This window comes from Calidris pugnax, unplaced genomic scaffold (assembly GCF_001431845.1).
Source record: "Calidris pugnax isolate Ruff unplaced genomic scaffold, ASM143184v1 scaffold103, whole genome shotgun sequence".
Taxonomy (NCBI): Eukaryota; Metazoa; Chordata; class Aves; order Charadriiformes; family Scolopacidae; genus Calidris; species Calidris pugnax.
The window spans coordinates 20,482,746-20,499,762 of NW_015090990.1; the positions used below are offsets into that span (position 1 = coordinate 20,482,746).

The window sequence follows — 17,017 nt, forward strand, 5'->3', positions numbered from 1 at the left end:
ATTAGGATGATAATCTTGTATCTATGGCTTTTCTTAGGGTGCTCCTGGTAATCGTGGTTTTCCAGGTTCTGATGGCTTGCCTGGACCAAAGGTAAATGAAATTAAAGTGTCTATCTTTTATTTGGCTAATTTTTAAAATTTTCATACATACAGATATACAGAAAGGGCTCCATTAAAGATGTATGCTTATTGGCAAATGGACAGATCCTCAAAATCGCTGGAAATACGGTGAAAAGGAATTGCCACAAAAGGGATCTGGATATTTTAAAACTAAAATTTTCTGGGGGAAAGTCACTTTCAGTTCCTGTGATACTCAGCTTTCCTTGCTTGTTCCTGATTAAATGCTCCCTCATGCTGAAACCTGAATAGATAAGAGATGTTGACCTGTTTCTACTACTGTATTGCTTATGTATTTTTCTATAGTAGATAAATATTTGAAGAATTGCCTTTTCTTTGTTATGTGGTATAGTATTTCTGGACGTGCCCCTTGAACAGATGGTCTTATCTGTCTTTGCCTTTCCTAAGTTCTATAACACTTCCAGGGAAGTGACTCACATACATATTTGTGTAGTGTTTCTGTAAATTCCTAGCTTCTTGGTAAAAATACAGGGATTGTAAAATTCTTATATACATTTGTTTTATGGAACAGGCAACTTTTAACTAATAATATTTTGGGAAAAAAGTAATAGTAATAAAACTATTAGTGCCTTGGAACTCTGCAAAAATAGGTCCTTAATACAAGACGCTTGTTTTATTTAACCTTCTCTTACTATTGCTGTTCTTTTACTGTTGCTACCTGTTAACTTGTAGCCCATTGATATCTTCTAGGGTGCCCAAGGGGAGCGTGGTGCAGCAGGTTCTTCTGGACCAAAAGGAGGTCAGGGAGATCCTGGGCGTCCTGGTGAACCTGGCCTCCCAGGGGCAAGGGTAAGAAACTAATAGCAGTGCACTATAAACCATGACTATAAACCACGATATCTTTCCGTTTCAAAAGGCAGCAATGAACTTTGCAGAATTACAAAGCTGTGATACAAGGACCAATTTGTTTCAGTGAGGCTACTTAGAGGATAAAGACCAAAATGGCTGTCTTTTCTCCTGCTGAAGCTCGGAAGCACAGGTTCCATTTGTCTTCGAAAAAGGGCAAAAAGCCCTGATTGAGACCAGCTAATGCAACTAAAGGAAGGGTGCTTGTAAAGCACATAGTTACAACAAATAACATGAATTGACGGCCAGACCTTCATTAAATTTGTGATTGATAACTTACATAGTTGAGTGGTGCATGCCATTGAGAGATTTTTTCAGGAAAAATATTTGGGGAGAATTTGGAATATTGTGAAAGGAGAGAAAGGAGAGTAGTAAGTATAAGATGTGATATAGATCGTTGGATAATGTTGGTAGAAATAAAGATGAGCCTGTGAGAAGCTCAAGATGTGTAAAAAAAAGAAAAGGGAGAACAGGCAAAGAGAAGATGGAGGGGGATGAAGCTATGAAGTGAAAATGAGGATGAGGACCTTTGATACAGAGAAGATATTCTTGTGTAAAGAACGCCTTAGTGTTTGTATGATGGTAGTAACTGAGCACATCTGTTGGATTTATTTACATTTCTCTATTGTTGTAGAAATGAATGCAGTACGTAACACCAATATTATTCCCTCTTTTAGGGTTTGACAGGAAATCCAGGTGTTCAAGGCCCTGAAGGAAAACTTGGCCCCTTGGTAAGTGATACAAAAATTAGTCCTTTCTGAAAGGAAACAGTAATTCAAAGGTTCCAAATAATTGAAATTACTGTTATTAACTTGAATTTCTTAATTTCTGAAGTTTCATCTTCTAAGTGTTCACAGATTCCTAACTCCAAAATTAGTGCAGATAACTTTCCTTTAGTTTTGTCTGTGTAGCAACATCTTTTAGCTGCTTCTAAACCACTTTAACTAAATATCTTTTGTAAATGTCTCTTAAACAAAACAATAAGGTATTTGTACATGTAATGGCTCAATGATGATAGCTATGTCTGCTTAAAGATGTTTTGACTGATTACTGTAGCACCAAACCAGGTTAATGTTATTTTTTATATATACAAACATTTTCCGGGGTAAATAGTTTCATATGAGTAAAATACATTTATTATTTGATGTGGAAAATGTTTTTTTTCTCTGTAGGGTGCTCCTGGAGAAGATGGACGTCCAGGTCCAGCTGGTTCAATAGGAATCAGAGGTCAGCCAGGCAGCATGGGCCTTCCGGGGCCAAAGGGTAGTAGTGTGAGTATGGCACCTAGTACCCAACATCTGTTCACTTTAAACATTTGCAAATATTTTAGTGGATGAAAACAGTAAGTAAAACCAGTCATTTTTATTTCTGCAAATTAGGGTGATCCTGGAAAACCTGGAGAAGCAGGCAATGCAGGTGTCCCAGGACAGAGAGTGAGTGTGACTGTTATTTGCAGTGATTACATAAAATGATGCCCTTCTGCTATATATGTTCACTATACAAGACTTCTTCCTATGTCATTTTAATTTAGGGCGCCCCTGGTAAAGATGGTGAAGTTGGTCCTTCTGGTCCTGTTGGCCCACCAGTAAGTCAACTTTTACCACTCTCCCTGCCTGCCTCTTGCTCCATCCATTACTCTTTATGCTTCTGTTTTTATCTATCTTCATGCCAGTTGTTGATGCAAACAAAAAATCCCAAGAGCATTTAAAGAAAAAAAATTTCCTAGAAAAATGGGAAGTTTTATATTGAAAAATATGTAATTAGTAGCCTAATTCTTTTCACTGACCATTTTGAAAAATAGTGCAAGGAGCAAAATTTTCTCATAGTTCCTTTTCCTGGCATCCTTGGTTTCCTGTCAGCACAGAATTTTAAGGAGGGGAGGATCTTAAAGAAATAAGATACAGCTTATTGCATCTTTTAGATAGGGTATATCTTGGCCTGGGGTAAGCAAAATGAATAATAAAAAAATATGTAGTTGAAAATTTACATATTCAGAGAGAAGAAAAATTGTGGAGCCTACCTATATTCTTCTGCTGCATACTTATTACTTTCTTTTGTACTTATTACTTTCTTCTGTGTAGGGTCTGGCAGGAGAAAGAGGAGAACAAGGCCCTCCAGGTCCTACAGGGTTTCAGGTATGTACATTCACTTTTTTAAAGAAAAAAATAAACAGCCATGTGTTTATCAAATTAAATTGGAGAAAATAAATCAAGTAGTGCTTAAGAAAATACAGCTTCAGAACTAAGGCAAAGATGCTCAGAATAATTAGTGATACTTAGCTTTCACATCACCTCCACACTAAATTGAATTGGCAAAGGCTTAAATACTAGCTCTGTATTCCCTTGAGAAAACCTTTGTTGGTTTTCAGTTTTAATTTGGAGATTTTCCAAGGACTTTCCAAATATGGAGCAAAAGAATTGTTTTGATAATGAAGTATTAATTTAGTCAAGTCACTGAATTTCACTGAATTTCACTGAATTTCACTGAATTTCTAGAGTTGGAAGGGACCATAGAGATCATCTAGTCCAACTCCCCTGCTGAAACAGGATTGCCTAGAGCTAGAGCATGTTACTCAGGACTACATCCAGGCGGGTTTTGAAAATCTCCAAAGAAGGGGACTCCACAACCTCCCTGGGCAGCCTGTTCCAGGGTTCCGTCACCCTCACCGTGAAGAAGTTTCTCCTCATATTTGAGTGGAACCTCTTATGTTCCAACTTGTGCCCGTTGCCCCTCGTCCTCTCGGTGGGAACCACTGAAAAGAGTCTGGCTCCCTCCTCCTTCAACCCTCCCTTGAGATACTTGTAGGCGTTGATAAGGTCTCCCCTCAGCCTTCTCTTCTCCAGACTAAAGAGTCCCAGCTCTCTCAGTCTCTCCTCATAAGGGAGATGCTCCAATCCCTGAATCATCTTTGTAGCCCTACGCTGGACTCTTTCTAGTAGTTCCCTGTCCCTCTTGAACTGGGGAGCCCAGAACTGGACACAGTACTCCAGTTGTGGCCTCACCAGTGCAGAGTAGAGGGGCAGAATGACTTCCCTTGACCTGCTGGCCACACTCTTCCCTATACAACCCAAGATACCATTGGCCTCCCTGGCCACAAGAGCACACTGTTTACTCATTGTCATTTTACTGTCCACCAGGACCCCCAGATCTCTCTCTTCAGCAGTTGCCTCCAGTAGGTCCACCCCTAACCTGTACCGGTACCTGACATTTTTCTTCCCCAGGTGCAGGACCCTACACTTTTCCCTGTTGAACCTCATGAGGTTCTTCTTTGCCCAGCCCCCCAGCCTGTCCAAGTCTCGCTGGATGGCAGCACAGCCCTCCGGGGTGTCAGCCACTCCTCCCAGTTTGGTATCATCAGCAAACTTGCTGAGGATACACTCTGTCCCCTCGTCCAGGTCACTGATGAATATATTAAACAGCACGGGTCCAAGTATTGACCCCTGGGGGACTCCACTGGTTACAGGCTTCCAACTTGAACCTGCTCCATTAATCATTACCCTTTGGGTCCTGTCACACAGCCAGTTCTCAATCCACCTCACTGTCCCCTCATCCAGCCCATACTGCCTCAGTTTCCCAATGAGGATGTTATGGGAGACAGTGTCAAAAGCCTTGCTGAAGTCAAGGTAGATGACATCTGCTGCCCTCCCCTCATCCAACCAACCGGTTATGGCATCATAGAAGGCTATCAGATTGGTCATACATGATTTACCCTTGGTAAACCCGTGTTGCCCACTTCCAATAACCCCCCACTCTTCAACTTGTTTGGAGATGACATCTAGTATGAGTCTCTCCATCACCTTCCCAGGGACAGAGGTGAGACTAACTGGTCAATCTCTGTTTATAGATAACTTTATTTCTAGGGCTGATATGCATATGTCCTAGACGTGTTAAAGAAGGGCTGCCATCTCATTTAGAGAGGGAAGAACACTTGAGTGAAATATTCATCTAACTATTTTGCTTGGGGATCTCTGAGGGCATACTCTTGTAATGAGTATAATACTACATTTATATTACTGACATCTTAATTAAATCTGGATTTACATAACCTTCTGTTGTGTTAATGACCATTTTATTTACTTTTACAGGGCTTGCCTGGGCCACCGGGTCCTCCAGGTGAGGGAGGAAAGCCAGGTGATCAGGTAATTTCTGTGTAGTTTAACAAAAATTCACTTCATGAAGTAGTTTTACCTTTTCTTCTCTTTGTAATTTAAGTTCCCACTCTGCTTTAAAATATATACTGAAGTAGTCTGCAAGCTGTCTGAGAACTACTTTTGTATAGAACAATTACTAGAATCTGACCATCTTCTTGAATGAAGCTGGACTACCTCCTCTTGTCATAGACAGATAATATTCAGAGCTAGCCATCTACATTCACAGTACTTTATAAATGAAAATGTTTACTTCTAATTTCCATAACGATAAGGCTATGAATAATGCTTTCATTCTAATGGTGAGTTCTGTTCTTCTTAGGGTGTGCCTGGAGATCCTGGAGCTGTTGGTCCATTGGGCCCTAGGGTAGGTATTTTCTTTCAGAGTTCAAACATTCATAACAATTCCCTGAGGTTGAAAGTCGATATATAGTATGGACTTCAACAGCTAAAGTGATATTTGACTTATTTCCCACAAATAAGGTGGTTGTAAACATGGGTATGGTTTCTGTAAAACCTACCACCTTTAATGGTTTCATACCTCGTGAAGTGTTGTTGAGTATGAGCTGTTAAGCGATTTAGTTTACAGCTGTGAAATGACAGTTTTTAGTTTCCTGAACAACATGCTATTTCCCCTACCTTAACAATGTTTTTTATTTGATCAGCTCTCCTAGAATTTGTTCACTGACTCTTTGTTCAAATAGCAGTGCTGCACTCATGGTGTATATAGGATTTTGTCTACCAGAACTATACCCTGACTTCTAAATAACTAATAATTTTCCATTTTCTAGGGAGAACGTGGCAATCCAGGGGAAAGGGGAGAACCAGGTGTACCAGGACTCCAGGGTGAAAAGGGCATGGCTGGAGGTCATGGTCCTGATGGTCCAAAGGTAAGCTGAATGGAGATTTGTGTTGTTGCAGTGATGTAATGTATAATTCTGCTCATTTGCACAAATGAAAAAGAGAGCTTTTTATTATAAAAGGGATCTGTTTTCATGAAAGGTATCTTGTTTACATAAGGGTTCTAAGAGGTCATACAGTTATTCTGGTATAACCATATTAATAACTTGCAAGATACTAAAATGTTGAGAAATCACATTTTGTATTAATTTATAGAGTTCTGGATTTTAAAGGGGTTTTTTTGTTTGTTTGTTTCTCAGTAGAACAGGGAAAAGCCATTTCTGAAATGCAGAAAACTCACTGGCAACAGCTCCATTTTAAGAACCATGTCAGTTTACACAAAGAGACTTGTCAAAATTGGTTGTTTAAAAGAAAATACTGAAAGCTGCATGGCTTTCTTTCACCTGCAATTGTTATAATTGCGCCTTGGAAGGTCACCCCACATAGGGAGTGCCTCTAGTAATGCAGGACCTGTAATGGATATGAGCTGGGAGAAGTAAAGCATAAATAAAGCATCTCTGCTTCTGGAAACTTCTACCTGTAGCTACTTTGTGTAATAGACCCATGTGGTATGAAGGTCAAGTTAGAAAGATGCTTGAGCTTCTTTTTTTTGCCTGTTCTCATCCCCAGTAGGCACTGACTAAATACTAATGTATTTGGAAGGACTGTGGTGTTACAACTGAACTTCCTGAGTAACACAATGGGAAAAGAAAAGTATTTGGACATGAATAAAGTCCAAATTTAAGAGAAAATTATTACTTAAAACTGTACCCTAGAGACTTCAACAGAGGCACAACGTGTTCTGCAGCCTAGAGACAAGGATACTTCTCACATGAATAGACAATGACTTGTTCTCTATTTGTTTCAGGGAAGCCCAGGCCCTAGTGGCACTCCTGGTGATCCAGGCCCACCGGGTCTTCAAGGTATGCCTGGAGAAAGAGGGATCGCTGGAACGCCTGGCCCCAAGGGGGATAGAGTAAGTTTGGTTATTTCTGTTGTGCTGAGTAGAATCACCCATCTCTTAATACTGTAATTGTTTCAGAGTATGAACTACTCAGCATTCAATGTCATAATTGAGACTTTCTGGGTATTTTCCATAGGGTGGCATAGGTGAGAAAGGTGCTGAAGGTACAGCTGGTAACGACGGGGCAAGAGTAAGTAACTCTCACTCTTTTTAGACCTACTCTCCATAGAGAAGATTGTTTATTGTGCTAGAGGTTCTCAGCTCATAAACACTACTCAACTTGGTGATACCATGGGTTGACAGTCATTCTCATTCCCCCTACCCTTCAAATTTCGTCTTCAAGTTTTTCAAGGCTGCTGTACACAATGTTTTAGGATGCCATTGTGCCAAGCATGTGTTTCGTATAATCAATAGTGGGAGTCAAGATGTAAATGGAAAGGGTTCCGAGAAGTCGCATGTTCATTTGGGATTCAGCTAAGCTAACTATAGTAAAAATATGAAAAAAGGGACAGGCAGATATCAATAGCCAAAAATCAAACCCACTAGGTCTGCCTCTTGGACTAAGGCAGATGCCTCCTTATTCTTTGGACTGAGTTGCCCATGGTCTGTCCTGAGTTTCACAGCTGAAACTTCCTGTAAATGTACAGAGCCCCATATGCAATAGATCACTGACATTTCTGGAAAACGTTGAACCTCCTGTGCATAAATACCATGGCTGGTCTGCTCTTGTGCCATAAATCCATTATATTCAAGACATGTCAGACACACACTTCTGCACAGACCAACTGTCCAATAATCCTAAACGTAATGGGTCTGTCATATATGCACTGACTATATTTTCTTCCCAGAAGTTGTTGGAGTTAGTTTTTACGTAAATTGCATCTTCCTGAGGTTCTTGGATTTTGCAAACCAGTTGGAGTACTAGCTGCTAGGGAAGCAGTCAGATTTGGAAATTTGAGATACATTTATAATATAAGGGTTCTGACTTGACTAAATTTCTAGTTAAAGAAGGGTTTTTTTTGAGAAACCCTAGCATACAGAAACACTAACTCACCATTAGCAGCTGTGAGCTGGAATTTATTTCTAAGTTGGATAGTACCCAAAGATACAGAACAGTTCTTAGTCATTGTAGGGCAAGTTTATAGCTTACAGTAACTAAGAGAGTAATGGTGAACAAAATGTACATCCCCCTTCTAAAGCTAGGTATCTGCAGATATCTCTGCTACCTATCATGAGAGCATGGATGATGAAGCAGAATCCTTTGTTAATGCTATCTTTTTTTTTTTATTTCTCTTCAGTTTGAACCAAGTAACAATACAGATTTTTAGGGGAAGGGGAATTTTTTTTGAGATAGACTTGGTGGAAGATTGTCGTACTCTGCTTATAGTGAAAGAGAATCGTAACTGGGATATCTAAATATTCAAGAACATAATATGAATAGTGCTGCAGGATCATTATGTGCAGTTGATGGGTTCGGAGGGATAGATTGGAACCTTTTTGCTTAACTGCGCTATGAAGAGAAAAAGGACACTTTTGAGGGTTGGTTTTTTTTATAAATTAATCTTCAAAAGTAATGATGTACACGTTAAAAAAATGAAATACCAGCATAAAACAAATAGAGAACTTCTGTGCAAGTGGGGAAAAGAGGACTTTGTTCCTCCTGAGAGAGTAAACTATAGCCAGAGCTTTTTTTATCATTGGTCTTATTCATAAATTCTACATAGAGAAGAAGATAAAGTTAGTGAAGAAAGATAATGAATGAAAGCAGGGCTTTTGAGACATGGGATTTTGGTCACTGGGAAATGCAAGTAAATTTTAGGTAAAAAAGACCCAACAAGATTTCAGAGATAAAGGAGAAGAATTTAAAGCAATGAAAAAGCATATGGAAATAGTAACATATGAGAAGTTTTAAATTAACTGTTTTGAAGCATCACTTTTTTTAACTTCCTTTTATCTTAATTTGTTCAAAAGGGTCTCCCTGGTCCAATAGGTCCAATGGGTCCAGCAGGTCCTACGGGTGAAAAGGTAAACAGACTTTTATGCTATTCCCTACTGAAGTTTCTTAATATTATCGGACTTTATTGGCACTTTTGTTACTTGTCTAATAAATTACTTGGTAAATAACCTTTAATTTTATTTTAAGGGTGAACCAGGTCCTCGAGGTCTAGTAGGTCCTCCTGGCTCCCGTGGAAACCCTGTGAGTAAACATGCTTGTTTTTTGCCTGGCATAAGCTAACAATATCTAACGCTGATCCAAACTCCAGGTTTTGTATCATTTGCTGATATGTCTTCCTCTTTTTTCTTCCCCTTTCTTTGTAGCCAAAATTTCTGGTTCCTGTCTTGATGCTGTGTACTTGCAAAACTATTGGCAGATTTTGTTCCTCTGGCCTACGCTTGTTTTAGGGCAATATTTACATAGAGTTACCCTCATTTATCTCACTTCTGACAGTATAACACCACTTTTAATTGTTTAAAACTTTTTAAAAGCATGCCGGTACTGTATTCTACTGTGCACGTACAAATATTTACATGGACAAATCACAGAAGTATATCTTAGTTTTCATCTAATTACGCCAGCTCTTGTCATCTTCTGTCTATTTTGTGATTTTAAGGAATTTAACGGTTGGCTTTGATTAGGGAGTTAAAGACTCAGCCCTTCTAGATCCTTCATACTGCTTGGAATTGATTATGGCTGTGTCATAAATCAGAACAGCCTTATTTCCAGTGTAATTGGAATAACTTCCACCCCTCTGGGGAGGGCTGGAGCTTGGCAGCCTTCAGCTCCTTCTGTTCCAAACAAACATTGTGTGGAGAGGTTAGTTGAAGTAGGTCATAGCCCATTCTGACCTTGCAGAAGGATACATCTTTGAACTAGTCTTTTTTTTTTTTTCCCAGCCTATCTGATTGGAATGGTAGGTTGCATAAAGTGTGTGCACTTTGGCTAGTCCTGCTATCACTGGAAGTGATTGTGAGCAGGATTTCTGCTATTGCAGTTTTAGTCTTTGTACATGCCTTCCATCTCTAAATTCTGAAAGTTTATATATAGTCTTGAACACGTGGCAGATCTTAAAGTAGTTAACATCATTTATTTTGTGATTAAAAGATCTTTTTATTCTGATTGATAAAGCAAAAGTATAATCACACTTATGACAGTAAATACTTAACATCCTTTCTTGTATATTTAGCTGCAAATAATGCTGTATATAGAAAGACTTTTATGTTAAATACGGTTATTCTACGTTTTTTACCAGGGTTCCCGAGGAGAAAATGGCCCAACTGGCGCTGTTGGTTTTGCTGGTCCCCCGGTATGTGTTTTGTAACAGTAATCAGTTTCCTTTAGTCATGCTTTGACATACTTAGTTTCCTTCATTATGAATAAATCTGCAGTGTTCTGGAACATGAGTCATATTTTTGTTGCAAAAAGAGTGGTTTCTTTTTCCCATCAGGATAGCAAGTAAAGGAAAGGGCCAATAAATACCCTAGACAGTTGAAAAATGGTTTTGTTGATAAGATTATGTAACTGTTCATCAGATTTCATATTTTCATGAATATGCTATGTTGCTCCTTTGAGATTAAAATGAGGCAAGTTATAAAGTGTCATCTACTGAAGGTAGCAAAGATTGCTCCCTGAGTAATGAAGGCTGGAATTAATTGATAGACCAAATGGAAAGTTTGTGAGTTTTCCAGTGCGTACCCCAAACTTTCCCACAGCCTAAATATTGCCTTGGCCTTTTACAAAGAGTCAGGCACCTGCTTCCCTTGGTGGGAAAAAGAAGACTATGACAATGTTTGTTCAGTCCCTTCTGCTTTTAGGTATGTAATAGCTACTGAGGAAAAAAGAAAATCTAAAGGAAAGAAAAATGTAAGCTAGATAAGAAAATATTTTAAATGGAAATTTTGACTTCACAGACTTCAGATATTCTAAAGACTGCACTGAACTGTTAGATTTCTCTTGACATGAACCACTTAGCAAATGCACTGTTTCCTGGACTGATATGTTCTATTATTCTTTCTTTGCCTTCTAGAAATTCCTCACAAAATAACTTTGTTGGGCTGGAAAGATTTGATATTCTCTGACCTGATGTCTCTTCTAAATATTATTTTTTATAGGGCCCTGATGGTCAACCAGGTGTGAAAGGTGAACCTGGAGAACCTGGACAGAAAGGAGATGCTGGGTCTCCAGGACCACAGGGTCTTGCTGGGTCTCCTGGTCCACCGGCAAGTATAAATACCACTGTCAGAGAACCAATGGCACAGGCTGATCTTGCTTATTTAAAATGTTCTGGGTGTTCACTGCCACCCTTGTCTTTCTCCTTTCCTCTTAGGGTCCTCCAGGTGTTCCTGGTCTGAAAGGTGGTAGAGGAACTCAGGGTCCACCTGTAAGTAGATTTTGTTTTTTCTGACCTGCCTGCAGATAATCTAATACTGAAATTTTAGGTAATGTGTGTAGCATTCCTTATCTCAGCTTGTTTTTCACAGTCTGTAATTGTAACATTTGCTCACCAATTCAGCTGAGAACATTTGAGGTAACCAGTGCTGTATTTCTTTCAATAAAGTTGGCATGAAAATGTTTTTTAGGGAGCTACTGGATTCCCAGGATCTGCTGGAAGAGTTGGGCCTCCCGGACCTACTGTAAGTCAATTGTCATATTCCTAAGAGGTGTGTTTTGTGAAATGGTCATTGAAAACCTCAAGACTATGTAAAGCAGGAAACGTGAAGCAGTGTTTATGGCCTGATGCTATAGAAGAGAACAGCTTGTCAGCACTGACTTTGTGCCTTACATCTGACTTCATTAAATAAAACTCATTAGTCTTGAGCTTAATCCAGTGCCAGTGTGTCCAAATTAGTGCAAGACTTTTCACTGGGTTAAGGAGGCTTTGAGCTGTTCAAGCTGCTTTAATGACTTAATTGCTTACAGAAAAAAACCCAACAACCAATATCGTCCTGTACCTTTTAGTGTTTTATCTCTTCAGTGGTGGCTGATGTTAGGAGAAGTTTTGGAAAAAGAAGAAACCTCTGCTGGGTTATCTCATTGGTGGAGTTACTCATAAGATCCATTAAAATAAATTAAGAAACAAACCATAACAAAACCACAGAATCTCACGTCTAAATATTTTCAGAAACACTAAAAGAAAAAAAGTTAGCTGTGGATCAGCACGTGAGGATTCAACTCCACGCAGAAAACTGTTTCACTCTCTTCATATGTATTTTAATGTTCTGATGAGACAAATAACTTGCAGTCATTGTGAGTTTATCAAAAGGCGTGAAGTTTGTGGAAAACATAATACAAATGTGAAGTCTTTTAAAAGTATTTGAGAAGTGAACAAATGCCCATTAAACACTGATTTGTACCATGTGAATGAAAAGTTTTAATGTGGCCTTTAGGTTGATGATATTGAAAAGAATGGACAAGGGTTGATTTTCTAGCAGTAGTTGTACACCTGAGGTTAAAAAAAAAAAAGAAAAGAAAAAAATAGAGAGGAAAAAACCACTGTCTTTTAAAGGAAGGAGTTTAGAATTGCCAATTTTGTGTGTGGAGGGGTGTATCTTGGAAATAATTAGATGATATGTTTTTTTAATCTCATTTACTTGATCTTAAATGAGATGATAATAACTCTTATCTAATTCACACTTTGTGCCTTCCTTAAAGTAAGCATATTTATAGTTAATCAAAGCACACGTCTTAGAATTTAATTGTCCTGGTCAGAAAAGGGTCCAACATAACAAGGTGTTTTAATCTTAGGGAGCTCCAGGGCCTGCTGGGCCTATTGGTGAGCCAGGAAAAGAAGGTCCCCCAGGTCTTCGTGGTGATCCCGGTTCTCATGGCCGTGTGGGAGATCGAGGACCATCTGGGCCTCCTGGTGGTCCTGGAGACAAGGGTGATCCAGGGGAGGACGGGCAGCCGGTACGTCCTGGTTGATGTTAGTAATTCTCCCCAGACCAACTCTAGGCTTGGTCTCATTACACTTATTGCTACTGAAATGATAGTAACATTGTTTTGTCCTTTGTGGATTTCAGGGCCCGGATGGTCCCCCTGGTCCAGCAGGAACTACTGGCCAAAGAGGTATTGTTGGTATGCCAGGCCAGCGAGGGGAAAGAGGCATGCCAGGGCTGCCGGGTCCCGCAGTAAGTAACGACCAAGTCAATATGCTACCGGCTTGGGCATTCTCATCGTCTTTGTGGGATTCTGAACATAGTGCCCCATAGCACGGGGAGAAAGTTGGACAACTCCAATTGCAGGAGTGAATATAGAGATAATAGTAAATATCTAAATCTCATGCTAATGCATGAGGTCAGAGATTGTGTTCCTTCCATAATGGAAGGTCTCGACCGGAATTAAGAGTGTGTAATAACATTAAGACTTCTGGCTAAAAGGTTCCTATTTGACTTAAAACTAGATCCTTGAAAAAAACAACCTTAGACTCTTAATTTAGGTGCCCAAAGATCACTCGAATGTGAGTAAATACTCTGTAACTGCTATTTCATAAACATAACATTTCATAAACGAATTGCCATTTGTGCTCTGTTTGCTTTCATGTATCATTTATAAACACTTACTGGAAAGCCTAATGATCCAGGAGATCAAGTCATTAAATAGACTATTAGTAAAAGGGATGGTACAGAGGATCTGACATTAAAGTCAATTTATAGTTCAAGTTGACCAGAAATTATTTGGGGCTAACAAAACTTCTTGGTGTCAAGACAGACAAAAAAAAACCCTGTTAGTTATTTCAAACTGCATTGCAATTTTCCAGAGTCAAAAAGACCGTACCTCTTGTAGATAATGCCATCAGACATGATATATGATGTATCAAGAGAATGTGTGCTTTAAAGCGTTTCTACTAGGTAGATTAACTTCAAGTGTAGCTTCTAGTCAATAAAAGCCAATTCAAAAGCAACTAAGACAATTAAACTACTTAAAAAATATACAGTATAGTAAATATATATTCAAAATCTATAAGAACATTTTCCTTAATTATGAGGTTTTGGAAGTTACAAATGTTGATGGTAATTCAGGCTGGATTAATGAGTCATGTTTCTCATGCAGCAGGGTTTTTTTGTGCTTTCCTTATTTTGAACTAAAATTTTAATATGATATTTCTCATCTTTTTTAGGGTACACCAGGAAAACAAGGTCCCACGGGGCCACCTGGTGATAAAGGTCCCCCAGGACCTATTGGCCAGTCAGGTGCCACTGGACCTGCAGGTGAAGCTGGTCCAGAAGTAAGTATTAGAGCCTCGTAACATGCGAAAAAAAGACAGACTAGTGGTTATTCTCCTCAACTTGAAGTTACAGGTGGAGAACAGCTTTCTAGTTCTTTTTATGGAAATGTAAGATTACAGAGCTAATCAATAGCCCTAATTTTATTCCATAATTCTAGGGACCTGCTGGTAATGATGGTACTCCTGGACGAGACGGAGCTGTTGGAGAACGTGTAAGAATATTTTTTTTTATAAAGTCAATTCTGAAAATCTCCATTTTATTATTGACTCATTGTAGATATTCTCTTCATTCAGTTAATTTGAATGAAGAACTTGTTCTGAAAGTGTATCACAGCTTTGAAAAAGTCATACTTCTCAAAGCTGAAGAAACCTGGCTGAGAGGCTAAGAACACCTGCCTCCACAAACTCAGACTTGAGTTGTCACAGAAGGAATATCTTTGTAGATTGTAATTGCTAGAAAATAGATTACCAGTGCTACAATCCTGTTGCTTTGGTCTAGTCCAGTCCTCTGTAGATAAATAATGTTGAACTTATGCTTTGCAGGGTGATCGTGGTGAACCTGGCCCTGCAGGCTTACCAGGTTCCCCAGGGGGTCCAGGAACTCCAGGTCCTGTTGGGCCTCCAGGAGATGCAGGTCAAAGAGGTGAAACTGTAAGTGAGACTTTTTTTGTTAATACTTTATCAAAGAAATACTGTGTATGCTTTTGTGCATTGCTTCACATTTCTTCCCTATGTAATCTTTGTAGGGTTCTCGAGGTCCGATGGGTCCCCCAGGTCGTGCAGGAAAAAGAGGTTTGCCTGTAAGTTCCCCGTGGTCACTGTCATTTGATCTGATTCCTTTTTACAGGAAAGTGTGTATGAGAAACTGAGCCCAAATTAGAATGCTAAACGGGGCTTCTCTGACTGCAAGTGGATGCAGGTATTCTTCTGAGCTGCAAAGCTGCACAAATCTATTTGGATACACTAATATTTCTACACTTTCTTTAGAAATACTTTGCAAAGAAATTTCAAATGCTTTGGAAGCCTCTTTGATTGGAGTGTTGCTGTCCAGATGACAATAGGATCTGAGTTAACAAATGGCTGGACTCTGTGTTTGACAATTCTAATAAGGGGTAAAGAAATGAATGCTGAACAAAGAGGCACATTTTTAGATAAAAATGGTAGAAATATAACAAAATCACCTGTTCCCATGAAACTGCCTTAATTTGACTCATGAGATTCTGACTTCAGTCCAAATGGAAAAACAAACAAAACCCATCTTTTTGTGTTACATAACTCTTTTACAATCCAAGCTTGGAAAAAAAAATTAATTGCAAACTTGGGAAATTCAAGAGAATGTTGTCCTGTCCCTAAGCAGATGTCATATGAGGGACAGGAAAAGTTTATGGAGTAGTTAGTGATAATGATGCCATTGATAAACTATTTGGAATCTGGCCTTGAGAAATTTAGCATGCAATTTGGGCTGAGAAATATAGAATTGAAAGAAGCAGCCATTTTTCCCAGTGATTTTTGGATCAGTATGAAAAGTTTGAAACTATCAGAAATACCAAGAATTAAATTGTGATGGCAATAGAACCAAGCTACTTGTACTGGGAAGCCTAAACATTGTTGTCTGTAGTTAGGGAATGTAACTTCATTGTACTTTAATCATAGTGAAGGTGAAAGGAGCTGTGAAGTAAAGAGGCAACATGTAGGATTTCATACTGAAAGTACATTTTATTATTATGAGTCTCTCATCTATGAACATCATTTGCCATACCCAGTAAGGCAAAGAAATTTCTCAATCTTAAAAATTTTGTTATGTAAATAATTTAATTTAGTATTTTAGGTTTGGATTTTTTTCTTTTGGACTGTGTTATGAAGTTAAATAGACTACATTTGCCACAACTATAATTAAGCACAACACAGTCTTCTGTGATTGTTTACTTATTCTTTGGTAAAAAATTAAGGTTCTCGGTGCTGCCGCAGCACCACCTTTCTAGCTTTAGTAGAGAAGGAGGCCTGAATGCAGTGTCTAAAAGCAAATGAAGGATTTTTGAGGTTGGGGTGTTTTTTTCCAGTTCGGAATTTTACATTTCATCACTATTTACAGGGTCCCCAAGGACCTCGTGGTGACAAAGGTGACAATGGAGATCGCGGCGACAGGGGCCAGAAAGGACACAGGGGTTTCACTGGGCTTCAAGGTCTTCCTGGTCCTCCTGTAAGTTGTTCTAGTTTTACTATAATTTTATATCCTTGATTGTTAAATAATATGTTAGGAACATAGTTATTTAAAAAGGAAAAAAAAAGCCAACATGAGTGAGTTTTTTCCCCACAAGGGGTTTGTGAGTGGCCTGGCTGTCTGTACTTGCTAATATTTTTAATGCAATTTTACAATACTGTTGCATAGTGGGGTAAACCTTTGCTTTGCAAGATGTGTGTTCTCCTACTCTTGTTCCATTTGTGCCAGTTCTGCAGTGACGGATCACTCACCTGTCAGCACAAGATGGTAACAAAAGTTGATAGTTTGAGATGCACATTAGAGCATGAAATGCGTTTTACCACTGTTTGAATTCTTTACAGTCAAAGAATCAAATGCAAGATGCCATGAGGACTTTGATAGTATCTGTCACTAATATTTGCAAGAACTTAATGATTTCCGTGGCAATTGAATGGAAATGCCATGGAAAACTTCTTTATGTTTGTTCACTGATCCTCTACAAGAGCTGGATGTTTCAACATGCAGGAAAAGAATCAACAAAAACCCCCCAACATCCAAAGCATCTTTCCACTTCATAATAGTGCTATCAGTTACTCTT

The 17,017-nt window shown here is 38.9% G+C and overlaps 1 protein-coding gene across 3 annotated transcripts in view; it reads left to right on the top strand.

Moving 5' to 3' along the window:
- COL5A2 (collagen, type V, alpha 2) overlaps positions 1-17,017 on the top strand; it is a 164,434-nt gene that overhangs the window by 138,312 nt on the left and 9,105 nt on the right. For all 3 annotated transcript variants that reach the window (XM_014954601.1, XM_014954600.1, XM_014954599.1), the window contains 25 exons: positions 38-91; positions 829-927; positions 1,662-1,715; positions 2,157-2,255; positions 2,364-2,417; positions 2,516-2,569; positions 3,066-3,119; positions 5,070-5,123; positions 5,455-5,499; positions 5,924-6,022; positions 6,901-7,008; positions 7,133-7,186; positions 8,968-9,021; positions 9,140-9,193; positions 10,248-10,301; positions 11,107-11,214; positions 11,322-11,375; positions 11,575-11,628; positions 12,740-12,901; positions 13,015-13,122; positions 14,112-14,219; positions 14,378-14,431; positions 14,763-14,870; positions 14,966-15,019; positions 16,312-16,419. In XM_014954601.1, the coding sequence (XP_014810087.1) occupies positions 38-91; positions 829-927; positions 1,662-1,715; positions 2,157-2,255; positions 2,364-2,417; positions 2,516-2,569; positions 3,066-3,119; positions 5,070-5,123; positions 5,455-5,499; positions 5,924-6,022; positions 6,901-7,008; positions 7,133-7,186; positions 8,968-9,021; positions 9,140-9,193; positions 10,248-10,301; positions 11,107-11,214; positions 11,322-11,375; positions 11,575-11,628; positions 12,740-12,901; positions 13,015-13,122; positions 14,112-14,219; positions 14,378-14,431; positions 14,763-14,870; positions 14,966-15,019; positions 16,312-16,419 (1,908 nt within the window). The remainder of the gene's footprint in view (positions 1-37; positions 92-828; positions 928-1,661; positions 1,716-2,156; positions 2,256-2,363; positions 2,418-2,515; positions 2,570-3,065; positions 3,120-5,069; positions 5,124-5,454; positions 5,500-5,923; positions 6,023-6,900; positions 7,009-7,132; positions 7,187-8,967; positions 9,022-9,139; positions 9,194-10,247; positions 10,302-11,106; positions 11,215-11,321; positions 11,376-11,574; positions 11,629-12,739; positions 12,902-13,014; positions 13,123-14,111; positions 14,220-14,377; positions 14,432-14,762; positions 14,871-14,965; positions 15,020-16,311; positions 16,420-17,017) is intronic.